General features: G+C 38.6%; 1 protein-coding gene across 6 annotated transcripts in view; it reads left to right on the forward strand.

The window, feature by feature from the left end:
- The first annotated feature begins 285 nt into the window (after positions 1–285).
- UGGT1 (UDP-glucose glycoprotein glucosyltransferase 1) overlaps positions 286–26,664 on the forward strand; it is a 187,501-nt gene continuing 161,122 nt past the window's right edge. Inside the window, exons 1-4 of one of the 6 annotated variants that reach the window (XM_028510702.2) lie at positions 286–516; positions 5,957–6,092; positions 22,482–22,564; positions 25,205–25,335. In XM_028510702.2, coding sequence (XP_028366503.1) covers positions 5,971–6,092; positions 22,482–22,564; positions 25,205–25,335 — 336 coding nt within the window. In that variant the 5' untranslated portion in view covers positions 286–516; positions 5,957–5,970. Of the gene's footprint in view, positions 517–2,858; positions 3,387–3,446; positions 3,938–4,818; positions 4,853–5,932; positions 6,093–22,481; positions 22,565–25,204; positions 25,336–26,664 lie in introns of those variants that run through there. The other 5 variants (XM_036023724.1, XM_036023721.1, XM_036023723.1 and 2 more) reach the window with 5 other exon arrangements.

Consider the following 26,664-nt stretch of genomic DNA (forward strand, 5'->3'; position numbering starts at 1 on the left):
GACTGAGGATCCATCTGGCAGTCTTGGTGTATCTAGGGGACTCGAACCGAGGACGCTCTAACCAGCTGTTTCCAGTAGGGGCTGAAACACACTTCCATTAGGCCTCATCATCTAGTAAAGCTTGTGGGTCTCAGGGTCCGCCCCACACCCCCAAACACCGTGCTCAACTGGCAGAAGCAGGAAGAGAGGTGGAGCCTCCTCTGGTATAAGATGGTGGCTGCGTGACGCTCTGGGCTTCGCCAGCCAGTGACTCGGTAGGAGGAAGTCCTCCGGTCTGCCAATGGGAAGCGGAAGTGAAGGGCGGTTGGCAGCTGTGCTATTGCTCAGCAAGGCCAGTTGATGAGCGTAACCGCGGAAAGGCGCGTGTCGACTCCTCACTGGCGCGGTCTCCGCCACCCCCCCCCCCCACCCCCGCCCCGTAGTCGCCAGCGCCGTCGCGGACTGATCACCTCCCCTGCTGGAGCAGGAACGGGGACGGGAGCAGTGTGTGTGTGACGGCTGCGCAGCAGGTGACAGGTACCCTTGGAGTGGCGTGGGGAGGTCTCGTGGACGGGAAGAGGGTATGGGGCACGAGGCGACCCTGTGACTGTCACCTGAGCTTCTTCCCTGACTCAGTTTCTCCTCCCCCTGTGTCAGCGTTCATCTTTTTTGCGAGAGTCCGAAGCTGTCCCTCAGTGATCTTCTGTACAAAGTATAGTTTCTGCTAGCGTGGCCATGGGATCTCTTTAGCCGTTTTGAGCCTTCAATGAAGAGCTTTGAGACTTTTTTGTCCAAGCGCACTAATATGGATGTAGACCAAGGGTGGCCTTAAGTGGGTTGAGAAACAGCAGTTTGCAGGACTCCGACTGGAGAACAACTTCAGTAAAAATAGATTTTTATTTTTCTTAAAATGAGTTTGGGGGATGCATATTGGTTGCCGTTTTCATTTATAGGAGGATCTGTTGGCTGAAAATTGTGTGGTCCAGTTTCACTTTCAGTATGTGACCTGCCAGAAGAATAAGGTCTGTAGATATGGCCTACAAGTTATGGATGTGAACTGTTCTTGGTATTGGCCAGAATCTCTAGATTGCTTTACATTTCTTTCCAGATTTGAGAAATAGCATATTTTGGTCATTTGAAGTTCTAAGGTCTTATGAGTTACTGTGCTACCCTATTTTGGAAACATTTCTAATGCATTTGCCAGCAAATTTTAGTGTGGGGTTTAAAACATTTTAAATAGCTATTTAACAACATCACAAAATTCGTTATGATTGTAGCCTTTCTATTTGGCTTGCTTTTGGTAAACTTAGCTAAAACTCATTTTTATTAAAGGAAATGAACATTGCTTTGTACAGTAGCATGCCACCTTTACAACACACATTAACTTGGGAATAAACTGAACTGTGGAGAAAATTCTATTAGATTTTTTCCTGCAGTTACTATGATCATTTTCATATCTGATAAGTAGAAAGAAACTGCTTGTATCAGAAAGTAGATTTAGCCCTGGCCCATGTGGCTCAGCTGGTTGGAGAGCTGTCCCATGTACGGAAAGGTCACAGGTTTGATTTCCGGTCCAAGCACATACCCAGGTTGTGAGTTCCATCCCTGGTTTAGGTATGTGCAGAAGGCAACCAATCTATGTTTCTGTATCTCCCCCTCCCTCTCTCTCTCCCTCTTTCTCTCTCCCCCTCTTTCTCTCTCTCTCCCTCTCCATCTCCCTCTCCCTCTCCCAAATCAATGGAGAAAATGTCCTCAGAGTAAATAAGTAAGTATATATAAAAGAAATTAGATTTATATGGTTTGCAACAAATGGTTTTGTGATAAGTATGTGTGTATATTAAGTTTAATTATTTGAGAATTAAATTTACATCTAAAGAAGGCTACTTCCTAATATTTTTCCTCACTGTTGTCATATATACTGAAGCCCAGAGGCCAGCTATAAACTTACAGGGCAGGGTGTGAATTGTCTTTTAAGAGTTTGTTAGCTAGTATCTTCATTTTAAAAATGGAAGAAGAAAAAGTTGACAGCGACTTAGAATTTTATGTCTTTTCTGTTTTCCAAAAAAGTGAAAAGCATTTTCCATGTTATAATTTCTTAATATTTTTAATATCTTACTGTAGATCAATGAGCTAGAGATAGTGTCTTTAAACTGAAGAAAATGGGCCCCAGATTAGATTTTATTGATGATACATTGGGGACTAGAACTTTTAAAATAGTGGGGTTTTTTTGTTTTCCGTCATGCCACAAGCATTATGCCTATGGTCACTTAGTGCCACATTGCAGATTCTGACAGCTATTATTTTTCAGGCTATTCATTTTTATAAGCAACATTTAAAGACCAGTAGTGTCAGAGTGATAAGGGACCTGGTAAAATGAAGGCATCCTCAAACAAAAGACCCCTTCTGTGAGGTTCTTAGCTTCAGCTCTCTGAACAACCTTTTCCTCTGGTATTACCTATGGAATCAAAGAAGTGGGGTGAAAGTTGGAAAGTTCTTCTCCTTTTTTAAAAGATGTTATTTATATTTAGACAGAAGGGAAGGGAGGGAGACAGGGAGGGAGAGAAACATCAATGTGTGGTTGCCACTCGCAAGCCTCCTGCTGGGGACCTGGCCTGCAACCCAGGCATGTGCCCTGACTGGGAATCCTACTCATGACCCTTCAGTTTGCAGGCTGATGTTCAATCCATGAGCCACACCAGCCAGAGCAGCAAGCTCTTCTTTAATGTATAGCTTTCCTCCCTTTCTCTTCTCTAATTGGTGTATACCTTGCCCAGGAAGTCTCTCTGTCGCTGTATTTTTTGTCTTTGCTTTTGGTGCCACACTCCTTTCTTTCCAGTTTCTTTTGTTTGTATCTCTTAATGAATGGAACCTGTATTTATTTATTTTATTTTGCGAGTTTCCTATGTTCCAAAGGCAGCGTAAGTATGGATCTGGTAGGCTAGTTGGATTGTTTCTTTGGTCCCAACTTCAGATCCACACCCTTTGTTTCAGGTTGAAACTGTTCCTCTCTCAGCCTCCTGTGTACCCAAGGACTCTGTCCCTAGAAAATCCTTGGACTTGCCTTGGTTCTCACAAGAAAGCATTTTGTGCAGTGTAACTTTGCACAGTTTGAATTTTTACTCATTGTAAAGCCAGGGAACTAGGGGAGAGAGCATGATGTTATAGAACTTGTTAAAAACAGGCAGGCGTGAGTTCAAAGCATTGCTGTAGATTTGTTGAACGAGTTACTCAGCCTTTCTGAGTTTCCATTTCTTTATTTTTAAGCAGGAATGATAGTGGTAGATCCATTACATGGCATATTCATAGAGTATCTACTGTTCTCCAGGCACTGCTCTTTGCTAAGGAAACAGTAGACATGCTTGCTACCCACCCTCAAGGAACTGCAGTTTCTTGTGTGGAACAACTAGGTAACATGTATGCAAAGCACCTGACATAGTGCTCTGCCCAGAGTAATTGCTCATTAAATGCTAATGTTTCCTCAGGGGCCTGTTGTCACTCTCAGTTCCCTGGAACTCCACTGTGCAGTGGTATCCAATTTCTCATCTGGAATCATTTGCTTTGGCAGAATTACCCATGTAGGCCTCTTTAGGAAAAGCAGTATAGTTCATATACTCTGGATGGTTTAGAAACTTATTGACTTTGGGGAGGATTTCTTTTTCTTATTCTTTTTTTCTCTAGCCACAGAGTTTAGGTTTCCAAGGCATACATTTGAGGACATGTAATAACAGTGATGTATTACTCAATAATTTAGAAGATAGTTTTTAGTTTTTTCCCCTTACAATGTATTTTATTAGAACAATTCTGGTATAGTACTTGGCAGTTTACGAAGTGATTTTCATATTGCCTTTTCATTTTCACAGTGACCAGGTATGGCAGTTACTGTTACTCCTATTTTAGTGTCTGGGGGACTAAGGGCCAGAGAAGTTATTATGGTGACATGCTTATGGTTAAACTGCTAGTAAGTAGCAAACTCAGGAATTTATCACAGGTTCCTGACTCTAAAATGTTTTCTCATTTCCATAACCATGTTTGTTCTAGCATTCAGGCAGATTTCTGAGGTTGCAGCCCATGGGCCTGTCAGGGAGGGTGTCTTTTTATAGTCCTAAGAGAGTTCTTGGGTGGTATGTAAAAGTTTGGGCCCTTCCTTGCACCTCTACGGGAAATGTTAGTAACTTCTGCTAGATTCATAAAGGGCCCTGCATCATACACTCTGCACGCCCCCAGTCCCCATTGCTACTAGCAGATTTCACTATCAAAAAGTCTAATTTGGTTAGCCCTAGTCTTTGCAAATGTCGATTTTTTAAAAATATTTATTTATAAATGGGACATTCATATTAATTTTCTGTTTCCAAAGAAGCTGATGGAATCTGAACTTAAAACTCACATAAAAGCAACTTCTCTAGCCCTGACCAGTGTGGCTCAGTTGGTTGGACTGTTACCTGTAACTGAAAGATTGAGGGTTTATTTCTCATTTGGGGCACATGCCTTAGTTGGGGGTTCCATCCCCGGTTGGACTTGTGTGGTCCCTGGTCTGGGCACATAGGGGAGGCAACCAATCAGTTCTCTGTTACATCAATGTTTTTCTCTCTCCCTTCCTCTCTTTCTAAAAGCAATGAAAAAATGTCCTTACATGAGGGTTAAAAAAAAAAGAAACTAACTTTTCTATTTGGTGTAATTTATTTTGCTTTTTACCATTGCCCTTTAGAGATAGTGTGTTATGTGAACAGGATGCCAACATAAACGATAATGCTTTTTCTAAAAGGAAGATACTGACTGGTTCCCTGCAGTATGGACTGTTTACCCCAATAACAGATTTTATAGCTAGTATTGAGGAACTGGGGAGAGCCTTTCCAGATGTTAAGGTTCAGAAGAAGTTTGGTTTAGTGTTTCCTACATATTCACATCTACCTTGAGTTCTCATTAAAATAGATGGAACTTGGTTGTTGACTTTCATATAGCCCAGGGGAAGTCTGATTACGGTTCTGTTAGACTTCTGGGATCGAAAATCAGATCAAAGAAGTCTGCAGCTGGAGATATTTATCTGAAATGATCTGCACACTGTGAGGATTTCAGAATGTTTGGGGAGGCTGCTGCTACTGCTGAGAGTTTAGGAGGTCTGTATTTTTTGGCCATGCCAATTTGCTAGTGACCTCAACTTCTATATATTGTAGGTGAGATCTTGTATTTCCTTCTTTCAGAACCTATTTTGAATTTACACTGAGACCCATCATATTAGCTTCTAGGGCTCCCATAACAAAGTACTACAAACCAGGTGGTTTAGAACAACAAAAATTTATTGTCTTACAGTTTTGCAGGCTAGAAATTATAATTAGTGTGTCTCAGGACCATGTTCACCCTGAAGGCTATAGGCATGATCTTTTTTTTGCCTCTTCCAGCTTCTGGTAGCCCCACGTGTTCTTGACTTGCAGTGTAATTCCAATGTCTGCCTCCGTCTTTACCTGGTGTTCTCCCTGTGCCTTCACATAGTCTGTCTCTGTGCCCAAATATCCTCTGTTTTATAACACCAGCCATACTGGGTTAGAGCCTACCCTAATGACCTCATTTTAAGTTTATTACCTCTGTAAAGACCCTATTTCCAAATAAGTTCACATTCTAAGCTACAGGGGGTTAGGACTTCAACATACCTTTTCGGGGGGGGACACAAGTCAATTGTAACACCCATCAGTTACATTTTCATCTGTCTCAGCTTTATTTACTCTTTTGCTTCATAAAGTATGGTTGTGTGCCACCTGTTGTGTCACCAACTGACTTTCATATCTCTGTGTAGTACAGATGCCTCAGGAAATGATCTGTAGGAGAAAGGGTATACAATGATCTATACCATCTTAGTATGTGTCCATCACTCATCTGTTGAATTATCTACATAGTAGGTGCTGTCATGTTATTTTGTACCTCTAAGTATTAAGATTCAGGTTTAAACATTTCCCTGTAGCAAAACTTTCTTTTTCTTTTTCAGGGGATTGCTATAAAATGGGACTTTTGATTTTATTCACTGGATTGTGGCTGTTTACCTCAGTAAAGGCAGATTCAAAAGCTATTACAACCTCTCTTACCACAAAATGGTTTTCCACTCCATTGTTGTTAGAAGCCAGGTAAGAAGACATTTTTTTCTTTCACATGTTTGAGCAAAATGAACACTCTACTAATGAATATTCAGGAGGTTTTTATGAAGTGAGATTATCATCATCAAATGTATTTAGTTAGAGCCTCTTTCAGTGTGTGCTCTGCTTTTAGAACATAAACTCTGTCTTAAATAACATAGGATTGTACTGTATTGATTCATAGTGATATTTAAGATTTCTTTAGACAAATATATTGAATTCGTTAAATTATTATGTTATATTCCAGGAAAAGTATATGTGGTAATAGGGGAAGAGAGAGTTGTACTTAAACCAAATTTTCTGTTTACTTATTTAAAAGGAAGAGAAAGAGCTTGGAAAGGTGTGATTAAAGAGCACATGCTCCTTCTAAAAACTTGGGAGAACCTGAGAGAGTGTAGAAGGGAAGCCGAGGAAAAAGCCGGAGTTTATCTCTTCTAAGATGTACTCGTTCTATATTTGAACATTTTCTGAAGAGTAGGCTATATTCTAATTAAATCAAGATGTTATCTTACAATTAGAATTGGTAGCATCTTTTCATTTTTAGTGTTTCAGAAAATAATGACATGTCTCCAAATTGATAGTTTCTTTTTAAAATTTATTTATTTATTTTTATTGTTGTTCAAGTTAAATTGTCTCCATTTTCCTGTCACCACTATTCCCTATCTCACCCACCCCCCACCTCCTACCTTCAATCCCAGCCCCCCTTTGGCTTTGTCCATGGGTCTTTTATATATGTTCCTTGAAGGTCCTCACCCTTCTTTCCCATATTACCTCCCTTCTCCTTCCCCTCTGGTCACTGTCACTTTGTTCCTTATTTCAGTGTCTCTAGTTATATTTTGCTTGCTTCTTTGTTTTGTTGATTAGTTTCCACTTATATGTGAGATTGCATGGTATTTGTCTTTCACTGCCTGGCATATTTCATTTAGCATAATGCTCTCCAGTTCCATCCATGCTGTTGTGAAGGGTAGGAGCTCCTTTCTGTCTGCTGCATAGTATTACATTGTGTAAATGTACCACAGTTTTTTGATCCACTCATTTACTGATGGGCACTTAGGTTGCTTCCAGCACTTGGCTATTGTAAATTGTGCTGCTATGAACATTAGGGTGCATAGGTTCTTTTGAATTGGTGTTTCAGCTTCCTTAGGGTATAATCTGAGCAATGGAACTGCCAGGTCAAAATGCAATTTCATTTTTAGTGTTTTTGAGGAAATTCTATACTGTTTCCCACAGTGGCTGCACCAGTGGCTGCACCAGTTTGCATTCCCACCAACAGTGCACTAGGATTCCCTTTTCTCCACACCCTCACCAGTACTTGTTGTTTGTTGATTTGTTTATGATGGCCATTTTGACCAGTGTGAAGTGGAATCTCATTGTATGTTTAACTTGCATCTCTCTGATGGCTAGTGATGCTGAGGATCTTTTTATATGTCTCTGGGCCCTCTGTATGTCCTCCTTGGAGAAGTGTCTGTTCAGGTCCTTGCCCATTTTTTAATTAGATTGTTTGACTTCCTAGAGTGGAGTCATGTAAGTTCTTTATATATTTTGGAGATCAAACCCTTGTCTGAGAAATCATTGACAAATATGTTTTCCCACACGGTTGGTTCTCTTCACTTTTTTTAAAAAAATAATTTTATTTATTTATTTTCAGAGAGGGACGGGAAGGAGAGAAAGAGAGAGAGAGAGAGAGAGAGAGAGAGAGAGAGAGAGAGAGAAACATCAGTGTGCGGTTGCTGAGGGTCATGGCCTGCAACCCAGGCATGTACCCTGATTGGAAATCGAACCTGCAACACTTTGGTTCGCAGCCTGCACTCAATCCACTGAGCTACGCCAGCCAGGGCAAGTTCTCTTTTCATTTTAATGCTGTTTTCTTTAGCTTTGCAGAAGCTTTTCATTTTGATGAGTTCCCATTTGTTTATTCTTTCTTTTATGTCCCTTGCTCTAGTGGACATATCAATGAAAATATTGCTGCATGGAATATCTGAGACTTTCCTGCCTATGTTATCCTCTAGGACATTTATGGTGCCACACTTCTATTTAAGTCTTTTATCCACCTTGAGTTTATTTTTGTGTATGGTGTAAGTTGGCCAAGTTTCATTTTGCTGTATGTAGCTGTCCAGTTCTCTCAACACCATTTGTTGAAGAGGTTATTTTTACTCCATTTATTTTTCTGCCCCCTTTGTTGAATATGAATTGACCCTAGAGACATGGGCTTATTTCTGGGCTCTCTATTCTGTTCTGTTCATCTATATGTCTGTTCTTTTGCCAGTACCAGACTGTTTTGACGACAGTGGCCTTATAATATAGTTTGATATCTGGTACTGTGATTTCTCCTACCTTGTTTTTTTTCTCAAAATTGCTGCAGCTATTCGGGGTCATTTTGTAGTCCCATATAAATTTTTGAAGTGTTGGTTTTATATCTGTGAAATATTTCATTGGTATTTTAATAAGGATTGCATAGAATTGTATATTGCTTTGGGTAATATGGACATTTTGATGATGTTAATTCTTCCAGTCCATAAACAATGTATGTGCTTCCATTTGTTTGTGTCTTCCTTAATTTCTTCCTTCAGTGTTGTGTAGTTTTCTGATTATTGGTCTTTTATGTCCTTGGTTAGGTTTATTCCTAGGTACTTTATTTTTCTTGTTGCTATAAGATATGGGATATTTTTTCTGATATTTTGTTTTTCTAATATTTTGGTGTACAAAAATGCATTTGTTTTCTGAATATAGAGTTTGTATCCCGCTGCTTTGCAAAATTCACTCATTAGGTTTAGTAGTTTTTGGTGGGGTCTAGAGCGTTTTCTATATACACTCTCATGTCATCTGCAAACAATGACAGTTTTACTTCCTCCTTTCCAATTTGGATGCCTTTTATTTCTCTTTCTTGTCTGATCGCTGTGGTAGGACTCCTAATAGTATATTGAGTAGAAGTGGTGAAAGTAGACAACCTTGTCTTGTTTCTGATCTTAGTGGGAAAGTTTTTAGCTTTTGTACATTGAGTATGATGTAGGTTTCTTGTATGTGGCTTTTATGGCTTTTATGATATGTTCCCTGTTCTCCCACTTTACCAAGTGTTTTTTATCACAAGTGGTCCTGTACCTTATCAGATACTTTTTCTGCATCAATTGCTATGATCATGTGATTTTTGTCTTTCCTTTTGTTTATGTGATATATTATGTTTATTGATTTGCGAATGTTGTACCATCCTTGCATCCCTGGGATGAATTCCATTTGATCATGGTGTATGATCTTTTTAATGTATTGCTGGATGCAGTTTGCCAATATTTTGTTGAGGATTTTAGTGTCTGTGTTCATCAGTGGTATTGGCCTGTATGAATATACAGGTGACCATTGGCCTGGTGATTTTCTTTCTTTGTTGTGTCTTTATCTGGTTTTGGGATCAGGATGATGCTGGCTTCATAAAAACAGTTTAGGAGTCTTCCCTCCTCTTGTATTTTCTGGAATAGTCTGAGAAGGATAGGGGTTAACTCTTTAATTATTGATTGATTTATTTTAAAATACTTTATTTATTTATTTTTAGAGAGGGGGAAGGGAAAGAGAAAGAGAGGGAGAGACACATCAGTGTGGTTGCCTCTCACGCACCTTCTACTGGGGGGGTACAACTTGAGTCACAAACTAGGAATGTGACCTGACTGGGAATCCAACCAGTGACCCTTTGGTTCCCAGGCTGGTGCTCAATCCACTGAGCCACACCAACCAGGGTGGGGTTAACTCTTTTTTAAATGTTTTGTAAAATTCTGTGAAACTCTCTGGTCAGGGCTTTTGTGTCCTGGGAGTATTTTTGATTACTGCTTCAGCTTTATTAGCTGTTACCAGTACGTTCAGGCTTTCTGCTTCTATTTCATTCAGTTTGGAAGATAATATTTTTTAGAAATTTGTCCATTTCACCCAGGTTTTCACATTTCTTAGCATATAGTTCATAATAATCTTTCACCATCCTTTGTATTCCTCTGGTATCAGTTGTAATCTCTCCTCTTTCATTTCTGATTGTGTTTATTTGGGTCCTCTCTTTTTTTTTTCTTGACAAGTCTACATAAAGGCTTGTTGATTTTGTTTATCTTTTCAAAGAACCAGCTACTAGATTCATTGATTCTTCGAGTTGTGACATAGCCTCTCTGTCATTTAATTCTGCTCTGATCTTGGTTATTTCCTTCCTTCTACTCACTCTGGGCTGTCTTTGTTGTTGTTCTTCAAGTTCTTGTAGGCGTAGGGTTAGGTTGTTTATTTGAAATGTTTCCATCTTTTTTAGGTAGGCCTGTATTGCTATGAACTTCCTTTTCTGGAATGCCTTCGCTGTGTCCCATAGGTTTTGGGTTGTTGTGAGTTCATTTTCATTTGTTTCCAGGAACTTTTTGATTTCTTCCTTGTTCTCCTTCTTGACCCATTCATTGTTTAATAGCATGCTATTCAATCTCCATGATTTTGACTGTTTTTGAATTTTTTTCCTTGAGGTTGGTTTCTAGTTTCAGTTACTTGTGGTCAGAGAAAATGCTTGTTATGATTTCAGTTTTCATGAATTTGTTCAGGCTTGTTGTGTGTCCTATCATGTGGTCTATCTTTGAAAATGTTCCATGTTCATTTGAAAAGAATGTATATTTTTTGGGCGGGGGAATGAAATGTTCTAGGTATATCGGTTAAGTCCATTTGATCTAAGGCATTATTCAATGGCACAATATCCTTTTTGATGTTTTGTTTGGAAGAGGTATCCATTTTTGAAAGTTAGGTGTTAAAATCCCTTAGTATAAAAATGTGTTGCTGTTTATGTCTTTCTTGAAGTCCTCCAAGATTTTTCATATATATATATATATATATATATATATATATATATATAGGTGCTCCAGTTTGGGTGCATATTTGTTTATAATGTTTATGTCTTCTTGATGGATTCTTCCTTTGAGTATTATGAAGTGTCTTTCTATGTCTCTTTTTTTAGCCTTTGTTTTGAAGTCTGTTTTGTCTGATGTAAGTATTGCTGCACTGCTTTTTTATCGTGTCCCGTTGCTTGGAATATTTTTTCCCAATCCTTCAGTCTCAGTCTGTGTAGACCTTTTATTGGAGGTGGGTCTATTTTAGGCAGCATATGTGCAGGGCATGTTTTCTTATCCATTCAGCTATTCTATGTCTTTTGATTGGAGCATTTAACTCATTTATGTTTAAGGTTAGTATTGATAGGTACTCATTCATTGCCATTTTTCCCTTTTGTACCTGTGTTCCTTTCTCTCACTCTTTTCTTTATCTTCTTACAGCAGTCGCTGAAGCATATCTTGCAATGCTGGTTTGGTGGACCTGAATTCTTTTAGACTTATTTTGTCTGCAAAACTCCTTATTTTGCCTTCCATTTTAATTGAGATCCTTGTTTAGTAGAGTAGCCTTGGTTGTAGGCCTCTGCTTTTCATTCCTTGGAATATTTTTTGCCATTCCCTTCTAGCTTGTTGTTTCTGTGAAGAAGTGAGCTACTAGCCGTATCAGGACTTCCTTGTATATTACTTCCTGTTTCTCCCTTGCTGCCTTAAAGATTCTCACTTTATCTTTGAATTTTCCCATTTTATTTATGATGTATCTTGTAGTGGCCTCTTTGGGTCTTCTTTATGGGACCATCTGTGCTTCCTGGATTTGTTTGACTTTTTCTCTAATCAAATTAGGGAAGCTTTGCTTCATTTCTGTTTTGAAACAGATTTTCTGTTTCTTGCTGTTCTTCTCCTCCTCCTGGTATTCCTATTATACAAATATTATTACATTTCATGAAGTCCTGCAGTTCCCCTAACCCGTCTTTGTTCTTCTTGAGTCTTTTTTTCTTTTCTTTCTCTTTCTAGGAGTTGTTTGCTACCTTGTCCTTCAGCTCCCCAATTCTATCCTGTACTTAATCTAGTGGGCTTTTGATTATTTCTTCAGTGTTCTTCAATTCTGAAAATATATTCTTCATTTCCTCTTGGCTCTTGTTGATTGTTTCTATGTCCTTTTTTATGCTCATGTAGTTTGCATATTTTCCTCATAGTTCCCCTGTAGTTTTTGGTAATTGACACTGAGCTCATTGATCTTCCTTACAAGCATTGTTTTGAACTCAGTATCTGATAGTTGACTTGCCTCTATTTCATTTTGCACTCTTTCTGAGGATTCCTCCTTTCCTTTCAATCGAGGATTGTTTCTTTGTCTTCCCATTCTTTGTCAGACTCTACTTGTTTGCTTCTGCTTCTTAAATGGATCTGTTTGGACTCCCTGACTTTATGGTGTGAACTTCTATGGTAGGAGACCTGTGAGATTCAGTGGTGCAGTCTCCTTGAACTCTTGAACTTGATGCTTTTGGAATGCCCTTTATGCCATTTATGTTGTCTCTCTGGATGCAGTTGGGTTTTTGTTGTTGTTGGGTCGTTCTTTGGTGGGTTCTTCCTTCTAGCTGGTTGATTGAGTATCCCTCTGCCCTTCATGTTTTTTTATGCTGTTGTGCAGGTGCTGCAAGAAGAATTCCCATAAAGCCCAGGAAACAAACCCACACCCACAAAAATAACTTCCCCCTGTGATTCCACTATCAACAGCAAATGAACCAGTATTAATAAGGCTGTAAAGAGATTAAGACAAGTACAAGAAAGGAGAGTGAATATGTGATGACCTACTGAAAGAAAAATGATTTTGAGAGGGTAGATGGAGGAGCACTAAGAAGAGTTGGGAATTGGCGGAATTCGAAAGAAGAAAGTAAAATTTACATCATGAATGAAAAAGGGAATGAAAAAGGTGGAATGGAGTATGAGAAGGGAAGTGTATAGTTGAGAATTTGGCTCCTAGTCGTATTAGGTTTAAAAAGAAATTAAAATAAAGTGAGGGGGTGAAAAAAATAAAGGAAATAAAGTAAATAGATAATAAAAGTATAGGGGTCGAATTGGAGAGAAAGTTCCACTACAGCACATTCAACAACAAATGACCTAAAATTTATGTAGGTGGGATGGGAATAAGAGGGAAGAAAGAAAGAAGGAAAAAGTTAAGAGATGTCTAGAGGATTGGGAACTGAATTTGAAATGATATAGGGTGAGGGAATACGAAGAGTGAGGAATGAAAAGCAGGCTAAGACAGAGAAAAGTTATAATATGAGATGAAAAGAAAAAAAGGAAAAAAGGATAAAGAAAAATATGGGGATTCCGACCAAGATGGAGGTATAGGTAGAAACTCTTTGCTTCCTTGAACAACCAAAAGGAGAAAAACAACCAATCTAAAATCATTAAACATCCACAAGTGCCAGGAAATTAAACTGCACGTAACTCCGACAATCATGGAATTAAAGAAACAGTCATACAGAACAATAAGACTGGTAAAGCAGCGTGGGTTGACTCAGAAAAGCTGCAGTTAGGTGGTGGACCCGGTGGGCAGGGCTGGCTGAGGCCAGGCAGCAGGCTGCAAGGGAGGGAGGGACTGATTGAAAGTAAGAATCAGAGGTAGCCGTGGACTATGGTGGTTGCTGAGATGGGATAAACTCCCATTTTTACATGAGAATTAGTTGAAAAGTGCACTAGAGACAGCAGGGAGCTGCATTGTTCCCTCTCTGGCCACTCCCCCACAGGTAGCACAGCAGCTCAGCAAGGAGGTTTGCCCTGTCTAGATGAATACTGAATGCCTTACCCCTTACAACTTATCAGGGTTCCTGAGCAAAGAAATAGGTCCAAAGTGAAATAACAGCAAAACCTTAGAAAGAGCTAAGTGAGGAGGATATAGCCAACCTATATGATGGAGAATTTAAAACCTTGGTAATCAAAATGTTCACAGAACTGATTGAGCTTGGTCGAAAAATGAAAGAACAAATGAAGGATATCCAGAATGAAATAAAACAATGTTCAGGGAACCAATAGTGACAGGAATGAAGCCATGACTCAAATCAATAACTTGGAACAAAAGGAAGAAATACACATCCAACTGGAACAGAATGAAGAAACAAGAATCCAGAAAAATGAAGAGAGGCTGAGGAATCTCTGGGACACCTGAAATCTTCCAATATCCGGATTATAGGGGTGCCAGAAGAAGAAGAACAACAGCAGAAATTGAAACTTATTTGAATAAATAATGAAGGAAAACTTCCCCATCTGGTGAAGGAAATAAACTTCCAGGGAGTTGAGGTAGTCCAGGAAGCCCAGAGAGTCACAAAGAAGTTGGACCCAAAGAGGAACACACCAAGGCATATCATCATTAAGTTACCCAAGATTAAAGACAGAGAGACAACCTTAAAAGCAGCAAGAGGGAAGGGAAGAGTTACCCACAAAGGAATGCCCATAAGGCTATCAGCTGATTTCTCAAAAGAAAGCTTGGAGGCAAGAAGGGCAGTAAAGAAGTGTTTGAAGTCATGAAGGGAAGGACCCACATCCAAGATTCCTCTATCCAGCAAAGTTATCATTTAGAATGGGAGGGCAGATAAAGTGCTTCCCAGATAAGGTCAAGTTAAAGGAGTTCATCATCACCAAGCCCTTATTATATTAAATATTAGACGGGTTATCTAAGAAAAGGAAGATAAAAAATATGAATAATAAAATGACAACAAATTCATAACTATCAAGAAATGAACCTGAAAAAATGAAGAAAAACAAGGAAAACAAAAACTGAGCAAACAAGTAGAACAGGAACAGAATCAGAGAAATGGACATCAGGGACTTCCGGCAAGATGGAGGAATAGGTGGACGCACCGTACCTCCTCGCACAACCACGATTAGAACAACAATAATTTACAGATAGAATAACACCCAGAACTGACAGAGGATTTATCTGAATGGAAGTCGGACAGCCAAGAAGCTGAAGTAGACCCATACATCCAGACTGGTAGGAGAAGACAAGCTGGGCTGGCGCGGGTTGGCGGCGCACGGAGGTTGGAGAAAATTTGGCGCGAAATCGGCGCGACAGCCATCCGGGGCGCAAGAACACAACGGTGGTCCCTGAGTACGCAAGCTGCAGCTGGCGGACCCAGTGAGGCAGCGATTGTGGACCAGGGCAGAACTCGCAGCCCAGGATCCCAGAGAAGGGTCTGAGCCCAGGAGAACGGAACTACCGCCATTGTTCCCTCCCGTCCCCGCTCCCGCCCCCGTCCCCACATATAACGTCACAATCTAGTGACTGGGGTACCCAGCCCTGGTGAACACCTAAGGCTCCGCCCCCCACCATAACAAGAGCGACCAGACTGAAAAAAAAGAGAGACAGGGAAAGATATGTTTCCAACAGAACAGATCATTCCCCAGGACTCATCCTTTTGAGTGACCAAGAAATAGCCAATCTATCAGATGCACAGTTCAAAACACTGGTGATCAGAAAGCTCACGGAATTGGCTGATTTGGGGCGCAAATTAGATGAAAAGATGCAGGTTACCATAAAAGAGATGCAGGAAGATATACGGAGGAGAGCCAATAGTGAAAGGAAGGAATCTGAGTCTCAAAATAATACAGTGGACCAGAAGGAAGATAGAATCAACCAAGCAGGAAAGCATGATGAAATAAGAATTCAAAAAAACGAGGAAAAGCTTAAGAGCATCCAGGACACCTTTAAACGTTCCAACATCCGAATTATAGGGGTACCAGAATGGGAAGGGGAAAATCAACAAATTGAGCACGTATTTGAACAAATAATAAAGGAGAACTTCCCCAAACTGGCAAAGGGAACAGTCTTCCAAGAAATCCAAGAAGCTCAGAGAGCCCCAAAGAAGTTGGACCCAAGAAGAAACACACCAAGGCACATCATAATTACATTAGTCAAGGTAAAAATGAAGGAGAGAATCCTAGAAGCAGCAAGAGATAAGGGGACAGTAACCTACAAAGGAGTTCCCATCAGACTGTCAGCTGATTTCTCCAAAGAGACCTTACAGGCAAGAAGGGGCTGGAAAGAAATATTCCAAGTCATGAAAGACAAGGACCTACATCCCAGATTGCTCTATCCAGCAAAGCTCTCATTTAGAATGGAAGGGCAGATAAAGTGCTTTTCAGATAAGGTCAAGTTAAAGGAGTTCATCATCACCAAGCCCTTATTTTATGAAATGCTAAAGGGACTTATCTAAGAAAAGAAGATAAAGAAAAGACATGTATAGTAAAAGGACAGAAAACTCACAATTATTAACAACTACACCTGAAGCAAAACCAAAAGAAACTAAGTAAACAACTAGAACAAGAACAGAACCACAGAAATAGAGGGCACATGGAGGGTTAGCAGCGGGGGGGGGGGTGGGAGGAGGAGAGAGGGGGAGAAGGTATAGAGAATAAGTAGCATAGAATGTAGGTTGAAAATAGGTAGGGGGAGGGCAAGAATAGTATGGGAAATGTAGAAGCTAAAGAACTCATAAGTATGACACATGGACATGAACTAAAGGGGGGAACGTGGGTGGGAGAGGGGGTACAGGGTGGAGGGGAGTGAAGGGGGAAAATGGGACAACTGTAATAGCATAATCAATAAAATATATTTAAAAAAAAGAAATGGACATCACATGGAGGGTTTTCAGTGGGGAGCTGGAGGGGAGGAATAGGTGGGATAAGATACAGGGAAGAAGAAGCATAATTGGTAGGCATAAAATAGGCGGGAAGAGGTCAAAAGTGGTATAGGAAACAGAGAACTCACAGAACTGATATGTACCACCAATGAACATGAACAAAGGCGGAGATGCTGGAGGGTTGGGGGGTACAGGGCGGAGGGGCGATAAAGGGGGAAAATTGGGGAAAAATGTAATAGCATAATTAATAAAATATAATTTAAAATGAAATAACAAAAAACATAAAAGGGCAAGTTGTAAGAGAAAAAGAAGACAGGAAACCAAAGAGGCTAAGATAGAGCAAAATTAAAAATTTTAGATGCAAAAAGAGTAGAAGAGGGTAGTGGTAGAATTTGAGATTTGAAATACAAAATTAGTGAAGATCTTGAGATAAAATTGAAAAAAGGCAGTAAAAATGACCCTATCACCAACCAAATAGCAAAGATTTTTATTGTTGGAAAGAGAACACAGTTTTTTAAGAGCAGGGGGAAAAGGATGTGAGGTGACCATTGACAAGAAAATTGGTTTTGTGAGGTTGGACGGGGGAGAAATAATAAGAGTGTGGAGTGGAAACAAATCGTAGCAAGAGAGAAGACAAAATTTAAAATGAAAATAATGAGAAGAAAGAAGATGGTAAAATGGGGTAAGAGAAGGGAGGGGGAGATATGTAAATTGAAATAAACTGTAGTATAAAACATAGTGACTTAATTTTGCATAAACTTGATGGACCAGAAATGAATGTTAAAAGCTCTGTGGGAAAGAAAATATCACAAATCCTGGAAGACCACGGTGGATTTCATCTCCGGAGCCTCTAGTATTTACTGCTGTTTTTTCTTTCTGGATCCCCTCTGGTGATGTCAGATGTTGACCCTGTTTGACCTTAGGCAGCTTGTTGGAGACTTCCAGGGGATCTACTATCTGTGGCTGTCTCCTTCCATTGTTAACCCAATCACTCTGCACTCAGCAGTCAGGTTTAAGCACTATAGGGCAGGGCAGAATCCCTCCTGGGGTTGGGGCTATTGTTTCCCCTCAGGCTGCTGCTGCTTGGAGGGAAGTGTTGTGCCTGAGCAGGATGGCTGCTGCTGTATGTGTGATGACTCATTACTGGGATTCCGGGGTTTACTCTTTCAGTTCTGTCCCCAAAGCTTATGTCCCCAGTGTCTCCTCAGGGGTCTCTGTCCCATGCTGCCCCTGCCTTTGCTGGAGCCCAATGTAAGTGGTTGGAAATGAAAATTTGTGTGTTGACCCTTTTAACGACTGTGTGCATCTGTCTCTGGCAGAGAGCAACCATGCCTCTTTTCGATGATGGTTGTTATCTATATACTTTTTGGGCTTTGGTGCTCCAAGCTGGGGATCCCAGCTTAGGATTTAGACCCCACTCTTCTCAGGTAGATCCAGCCAGCTGTTTAAGTGTCCTGCTGACCCTGTTGTCTGTGGGCACCCAGCCAGCCTTTCCCAGTCTCCATCGCAGTCCTTACAGGTCAGGCTGAGCTGATGCTGATTCTTCTGATTGTTGGAGGTTATAAGGCTTCTCTCTTGGTATTGTTCAGTTGTTTGTTCTGGGTAATATCTCCACAATTTAGTTGTAATTCCAGATTGGTCCTGGGAGAAGGTTAGTGCAACTTCCATTCACTTGCTCACCATATTGCGTCTTGGATAATGTCTAAAAATCAACAAAATAAGATACGGTCAATGGTTTTTTTGGAAATTTTGTATTCCAAGTATGTTTATTATAAATATAACCAAATACCTCTCTTTTTGTCAGTTTTTAAATGTTTATTGGTGGAAACTTATTGTCTCTCAGGTGGCATATTCCTAGGACTTGCACAGAGTCTTTGTAAAGTGTAAATTAGGTAGGTTGAATTGCAGGTGCTTGGTGAGTCTCTGAATCTGTTAGTGCTAAAAATTTGAACTGTTGTATTACTTTAGTTAACTTTGTGGTCTACCTTTGTGATCTTCAACTTAGAATTTCATCTTCTTTCATTTTCCCCTTCAGCCCTAAAACAGTGTGAATGGAAAGTTTTATGTTCATTGTACATATGAATAATTGCATCTCCTGACAAAGAAGTCTCATTTGGCAATGACTAGAGAGAAAGTGATCTCAACTTGCTGGGGAGCCTCAGACTTTCTGCTAGCAGACTTTCTTCTGTCATTTCTCTGTGCCTCCCTTTTCTCATCAATAAAATGCTGCTCATATTTCATAGTAATGTTACAATAACTAACTTGATAAGTGGGGTTAATCCCTCAGATATAAGAATGTTATTAGATGTAGGGTAGTTGTTAAACTGAAGTGACTAAAGGTGTTTCGAGATTCTAGACTGTCAGAGCCAGGACTCTAGTAACTAACCTTTTCCCCCACCCTCTTTTTGCTAATTATTTTTGATGATTCATCTGAGGTAAATATAGGTTATTGAGATTTACTAACACTTTCTAAGTACTTTTGTACATTTAATTCTAACAGATGTTTTATGATGTTCTGCTTAATATTCTTACCTGAATTATATTCCATTACTCTCACACTAATTCCTTGGTTTTTGTGCATTGTCTTTGAAGATTCTTATGGTATATAGCTGTGGACCTTAGAGGAAGTATGCTAAAATTGTCAGCCTTAATTGATCAATTTTTTTCAGTTTTTTTTGATGTCTGAAGTGAGTATTGGATACTTCATCAGCTTATCCACAAACATCTCATCTTTTCATGGTATCCTGGCCATTTGCCATTTTGGTTCACTGTTTTTAGTCCTCTTCTTCAGCTATTTGCAGACAGTTTGCTGAAGTACGGGGACATGCAGGCAACTCAAAAATGAGCTGTGCTTATTTGAAACCACTCCATATTCACCTCCAGAACTAGCTGATACCAGGTTCTTCCCTTCTAGGTCCATGGCAAGCACTGGTGCTGGGTTGCAACACTGTCCATGTGGCTGAGGGCGAAGGGACAGATTCTTTCTCCACATATTGATATATGTAGCCACAGTAGACCTTTTACCTTCCTTGCATCCAGCCCTTAGGGACTAACACTATTTTCATGTATATTGTAAGAGCAGGCTTGATACCAATGATGCTTTGTAGTTATCCATGAAGTGATATATATTTAAGAGAAGTAAATCTCCAGATACGTTTTGAATAGCTATAGTTACTAACAATGTTATGTAAATAAAGTACCAGTAAAAATGAAAACTTACAATCATTTATTCAGTGCTAGATAATATAATGGCTCAAGAATACAGTATGATAGAGGTATAAATAAATCAAGGAGATAGGTGTTTACATTCTAGATTTTTTACTTGTTATTTCTGTTCCTTAAGCAAGTTAGTAACTCTTCCGAATTGCAGGGTTGCTGTGAGGATTTGAGACATGGGTGAATATGCTAGGTATAGTGTCTGTTACGTAGTAGACCCAGCTTAAATACTCATTTCCCTTTTCTTTCTAGTTCTGTATAGAAGAGAGACCAACTCTGATCTCTCACAATAGCTTTGGAAATCAAAGAAAACAAGTTTACTAGCAGACTTTGCTGTCTGGTAGATATTTGGGTTGTTTCTAGCTTTTTTCTACTTTGCCAGAGATTAAGATCTATTTATTAACAATATTTTCAGAACGTTTATAAGTGGAATACATGGTATAATTACTCTCCTTCTACCTGCCTCCCGGTCTTTACAATTACCAAGTTCAATAACCATTACCACCACCACTACTATCCTCTCTCTCCCTGCTGCAATATTTTTTTTTAAGATTTTACTTATTTATTTTTAGAGAGGGAAGGGAGGGAGATAGAGAGAGAGAGTAAAACATCAATGTGCAGTTGCTGGGGGTCATGGCCTGCAACCCAGGCATGTACCCTGACTGGGAATTGAACCTGCGACACTTTGGTTTGCAGCCCACGCTCAATCCACTGAGCTACGCCAACCAGGCCTGCTGCAATATTTTAAAGCAGATCCAAGATATCATATAATTTCATCAGCAAAACTATAGATTTTTTTTCTTTACTCAATGGAATAGGTATTAGAAGCTAAAAAACAATTTCAAACAAAAATCAAACAAACTTGCATACTGTAAATAAGTGGCAGCATTCCTTTGATATCTTGCGTTCTTCCCTGAGTTAGTTCAGCAGGTCTAATAATTTCTTAAAGATATTTTTAAATTCAGATGTTGTAAGACTTATTTTTGCCGTGGAAAAAATATGGTTCAAGAAGTTTTTCAGTATCTATCTGATAAGTATATATTTGTTTGTGTTTGGCCTTTATAGGATGGTCTTAGCCTCACTGAATCCTTGTTCTCATCATACAGTTGATCAGTGTATTTCTTTCCCCCTCTGCTAGCTTATATTGTTTGTGAAGTGTTAATTTAGAAATTAATGTTTATTTGCATATCATAATCTAAATATTTTAGTATTTGTCTTAGTGTACCTGCTTTCTTATACATATAAACTACTGTAAGGTTGATATGAAGTTACTAGAAAGCCTAGAAAAATGCCACATACAAGGAAGCTCCAGACAATTTAATACATTATGATAATGGGTATTTTCAGAAACCTAATTTTAGAGAAGCTGTGCATTACTAGGAAATGTTCCTTATTCCTTCCATATTTCTCTACCTGTGAAGTAGTGACACTTGTACACCTTAGTGTTAACAAATAAGGGGCAAGTCTTCCTTTGGCTAGGTATGCTGAGGAGAAGAGAACCAATTTATGTGAACCATTCAATTAGCACATGCATTTTGTTTTAGGGATAAATGACTCTCAAATGAAGGGAAATTTAACATAGTCATTATTTTAGGTCAGTAGTGTTAAGTTAAAAAAAAAGAAATAAAATAAAAATGGCATTAAGTTCTAAGACCTGATTTTATTAGGTCATTGTTAACTTTAAACAAGAATTTGGTGATCTTGAAAGTTTTGATTAATAGATATTGAAAGATTATACCATGTCGCCTTTAGTCTCCTAGAAATGTTTCTAGGATGTATGTTTTCCTTGGGAAACCATTACATAAAACATATTTTTTGTTCTTTTTAAGGTCTTTGAGAAAAGAAGTGAGCAGAACTAGTGCTAGAATTTTCAATTTCTTTTTTTTTATGGTAATTTTTTTAAAGATTTTATTTTTTATTTTTTGAGAGGGAACGGGGGGGGAGAGGGAGAGAGAGAGGGGAGAGAGAGGGAGAGGGAGGGAGAGAGGGAGAGAGAGGGAGAGAGAGGGAGAGAGAGAGGGAGAGAGAGGGAGAGAGAGGGGGAGAGAGAGAGAGAGGGAAACGTCAATGTGCGGTGCGGTTGCTGGGGGTCATGACCTGCAACTCAGGCATGTGCCCTGTATGGGAATTGAACCTGCAATGCCTGGTTCGCAGCCCGCGCTCAATCCACTGAGCCACGCCAGCCAGGGCTTCAATTTCTAATTCTGTTTCTGCTACTGATAATATTTTATGAAAGGAATTTCATTAGCCTTTTTTATATTGAGACTTCTCTGTTGTTACAACATTTTTATTATTGTAGTGTTTTTAAAGGAATGTCGATTAAACTATTAAGTTATTAATAGCTAATTCACTAGTAAGACTTGCTTGGCTCAGTTGGTTGGAGCATCATCCTGTACAACAAAAGGTTGCTGGTTTGATCCCTGATCAAAGTGTGTATGGGACACAACCAATAGATTTTTCTCTCTCACATTGATGTTTCTCTTTCTCCCTTCTTTTCTCTTTAAAATCAATAAACATGTCCTTAGGTGGGGATTTAAAAATATATATATGAGTATATATATTAAGCATGCTTATATAATATGTTTTATAAATTGAAAGTCAAACTATGGACATTTGGAAACTTAAAAACCTGCTAATAGAGCTTACATTAGAAGATTTTTATTAAGTTGTTTTATTTCTGATATTTCTCCCTTTTCTCCCAGTGAGTTTTTAGCAGAAGAGAGTCAAGAGAAGTTTTGGAATTTTGTAGAAGCCAGTCAAAATATTGGATCATCAGACCAGCATGGTAAATTGAAGCTAGTGCTTCTTTGTCTGGGAAAATACTGGGAAAAAATGTCTTTCAGAGCATCCGTGGCATGGCAGTTAATGGGATACACTTTTTTTTTTTTTTTAAGATTTTATTTATTTGTTTTTAGAGAGGAAAGGCGGGGGAGAGAGAAAGAGAGAGAGAGAGAGAGCGAGAGCGAGAGAGCGAGAGAGAGCGCGAGGGAGAGAGAGAAACAGAGAGAAACATCAATGTGCGGTTGCTGGGGGTTATGGCCTGCAACCCAGGAATGTACCCTGGCTGGGAATCGAACCTGGGACACTTTGGTTCCCAGCCCACACTTGGGATACACTTTTTTAATGACTAGAGTTATGATGGCAGCCTGCAGAGTCAACACCGGCTAATAATTATTTTTGAAGCAATTTATAAATTTGGCTATAAGCACTATCCTTGACTTTTACCTCCTTGTTTTTTTGTATTTATTTATTTTTAGAGAGAGGGGAAGAGAGGGAGAGAAACATCAATGTGTGGTTGCTTCTTGCACACCCCCAACTGGGGACCTGGCCTGCAACCCAGGCGTGTGTCTTGATGGCGGGAATTGAACCGGCAGTCCTTTGGTTCATAGGACAGTGCTCAATCCATGGAGTCACTCCAGCTAGGGCATTTTTGATTTTTTTTTAGTTATGTATAAATACTCCTGACTGGTGTGGCTTAGTGGGTTGGGCATTGTCCCTCAAACTGAAAGACTGCTGGTCTGATTCCAGTCAGGGAACGTGCCTACGTTGTGGGCCAGGACTGAGGTTGAAGGCGAGAAAGAGGCAATCAATTGATGTTTCTCTCTTACACCAGTGTTTTTCTCCCTCTTCTTCTCCCTCCTGTCCCCTCTTCTAAAAATACAGATAAATAAAATCTTTAAAAAAAAAGCAATAAAAAGTATGAATGTTGTGTGGGAGTTAAATTCATTTAAAATCATTTAGTATTAATGTAATAGCCATCAGATTTGATTCACTCTTTTTTTGTTATGGATCAGTTACTTAAATGATCTATTATCTGTTTAATTTTTTATTTTTAAGTTAGTGTCATCAGAGTGTTTTTTATTATGCCTGCCAGGCACCCACAGCTTGAGTGTGAAAGTATGAAATTAATTATGGTGTAGTCTCTTATTTGTTTATAGATTATGATGTGTTTTCATAAACATTTTCTAATTCAATGTAAGCTATATAGAGTATAAGTATTAATAGTCAAAGATGATGATACATGTACAGCTAAAACCTTGATATACAGGCATAAGTCCTTATTGAAGAGAGAATTTGTGAAAATTTTGTGACTGATGTTAATATTGAACTGAATTGATTTTTAACTTTGATTTTAATACTATGTATTCAAAAAGTTATGTCTGAATTTTTTGTGATATGAGTACATAAAGGTTTTGAACAAATATCTGCAAGTTTTAGTTATGAAGAATCAACTAGAATTGCTTGGGTTATCCAAAAAAAATCCTTTTAGTTTATGATTTCCTGAAACAAATTTATCAAAGTGAGCTTTAATGAATTTGAACTCTGACATATAAATGAGATATCTTCAATATAAATGATAATATGCGTGAGTATGAATTCTTGGAAGTGATCATAAAAGTATGTGAGCCATTTTATTTGAACTAGAATATAATCTGTAGCCCCACTACCCAAAGATATTTACCATTAATATTCTGGCAAAACTTTGCAGTTTATACTTCTGATCTTTTTTTTTTTACTTAGAAGATGATAATGTAGTGTAGAACCTTTTATGTTTTGCTTTTTAAAATGTTGATGGTTTCTTTTAGAAAGTTATATACAAGTCCGTACTTACAGAGAAAAATTTTGTTGCCTCCCTTCTTTGTTTCTTCTGTTTGATTTTGTTTTTTTATAACCATTTAATTTATTTAGCCTTCAGTGTATTTTTTTACAACAGATACATACATATGTATTCTTATTTCTCTTATAGTAAAGAAGAATAGTTTAGTATATACATTGTTTTGTACTTCGCTCTTTTCATTTAACAATATCCTTGGAATTTTTTCATACTGGTACATGTGTTTTTTCCCCTTAGAGAATTTGTTCCAATTGTTTGTTTAAATGCTTTACCTCAAAGTACAATTGCATCATTATCCTTTAATACTGGGCACTTCCTTGTCACATTACTCAGTTGTGTTGGGTTATTTGAGTAGATAACGTGCCAGGTGTTGGTGATACTAAGAGAAATAAGGCATAGTTTCTGCCTGTGGAGGCTCAAAGTCTATTTGGGGAGGAGTAGATGGTGAAGAAATGATTTAGTAAGTGATGTGATGAGTGAAAGGGGTAAGCAAGAAGTATTATGAAGAGGAAAGAAGAGATGTACATGATCCATTGAGGCATGGGGTGGGGATTGGGGGTGCCTCCCTGGAGTAGGTGACTACCAGTCTATGGGGAGGGAAGAATGGACAGAGGAAAGAAGGGAGGAAGAGTCCAGTTGCATTGTACACTCTAGGGAATTCTAAACATTTGACAATAGTTCAAGATAGTATGGTGGTAAAATTTTGTTCTCATATGCCATTGTAACCAATAGCTTTATACTTTGTAAACTATCTTATTTGGATATCTCTTGCCATAAATGATTATTTTGGTTAATGTTCTTCCTTGATAGATACTGATTATTCCTATTATCATGCAATATTGGAAGCTGCATTTCAGTTTCTGTCACCTCTACAGCAGAATTTGTTGAAATTTAGTCTGTCTCTCCGTTCCTACTCTGCTACAATTCAAGCCTTCCAGCAGGTGAGTTCAGTGCTTACACATAACAATATTTTTTAAGGGCTGTATAACATGGTAATGGATATATTGCAGTTTTCCTGGCATTGTATTACATAACTGCATGTTACTTTTCTGCATGAAATTTTCTAGGATTTATGATTCATTTATAAAGAACAAGCTAAGTTGTTCAGTCTTCAAACCATAGATTATAAAAATATAATTTGTACTTATTTTCATTTAAGAAATAAAAAATAATATGCATACAAAAAAGAGACTACCAGATTTCATATACAACACAGCCTAGGAGGTACAGTCTTGCTAAACCAATTGACCCTGATTCTGATTGTAGCCTGTAGATCTCAGAGTAGATCACAGGAAATAGGAGATGGGGGGAGGAATGTGAGGCAGTATTGCAGGGGTACAGTCAGGAAAATCCAGCACGGAAGAGATTTTGTAGTAAAATGATTTTATCTCTTCAACAAATAAGTTAAAAGGAAAATGAAAGAGGGAAGGAGGAACTTCAAGAGAGACTTTAAAATTGTGCCAACTTAATGCAATTTTGGATCTTGTTGGATTTTGAGTTGAACAAACTTCTATTGTAAAAAAGAGCAAGAGAATCAAAGGCATGTACACCAATTGTATATTTGATATAAAAATAAATGCTAATTTTAAAACCATTTTTTATTATAAAGTAATACAGGTATAGAAAATCCCTGACAAGAACTGTAATAATGAATTATGACAAAGTTACAAAATTCCTCTTGTAATTTTTACCCAGTTAAAGCTCTAGAACTTAGACACCCTGCAAGGCCTTCATGTGCTCTGTCCTCATCATAGGTGACATTAGCCCTCCCAAAGGAACCACTTTCTTGATTTTGGTTCATATCTCTTGCTGTGTTTATCATTTTATTGCCCAAGAGTACATCTGCACAAAATAGAGTTTAGTCTTGCCCATTTAAAAATGTTTTGATAATTTATAGTTTCTTTCTCATTCCCTTTCTTTTTTGTTGAGTAACTTGGACTGTTTGCCCTATAAATTTTTTCATAATCTTCATTTTGTTGATCACATATTCATGATGTGGTTCAATTTATTCCTCTGTCCTCTGTTCCCTGAAAATTGGTAGCTGGATCCAGAGGCTTGATCAGAACTATGTTTCATTTGTTTGGCAAGTCTGTAGGTAGTATTCTGTTATTTTTTGAGGAGGCACCGAATATCTGGTTTCTTTGTTTTGATTTAGCAACCATTGTTGCTCTACACTTAATCCATGAATTCTTGAGGATTATAAAGTACGGAATCTCTGATTATGTTGTCTCTTTTTCATTTGTTCTTGGAAAATGTATGTAAAAAAGCTC

The sequence above is a fragment of the Phyllostomus discolor genome, chromosome 4 (genome assembly GCF_004126475.2).
Source record: "Phyllostomus discolor isolate MPI-MPIP mPhyDis1 chromosome 4, mPhyDis1.pri.v3, whole genome shotgun sequence".
Lineage (NCBI taxonomy): Eukaryota > Metazoa > Chordata > Mammalia > Chiroptera > Phyllostomidae > Phyllostomus > Phyllostomus discolor.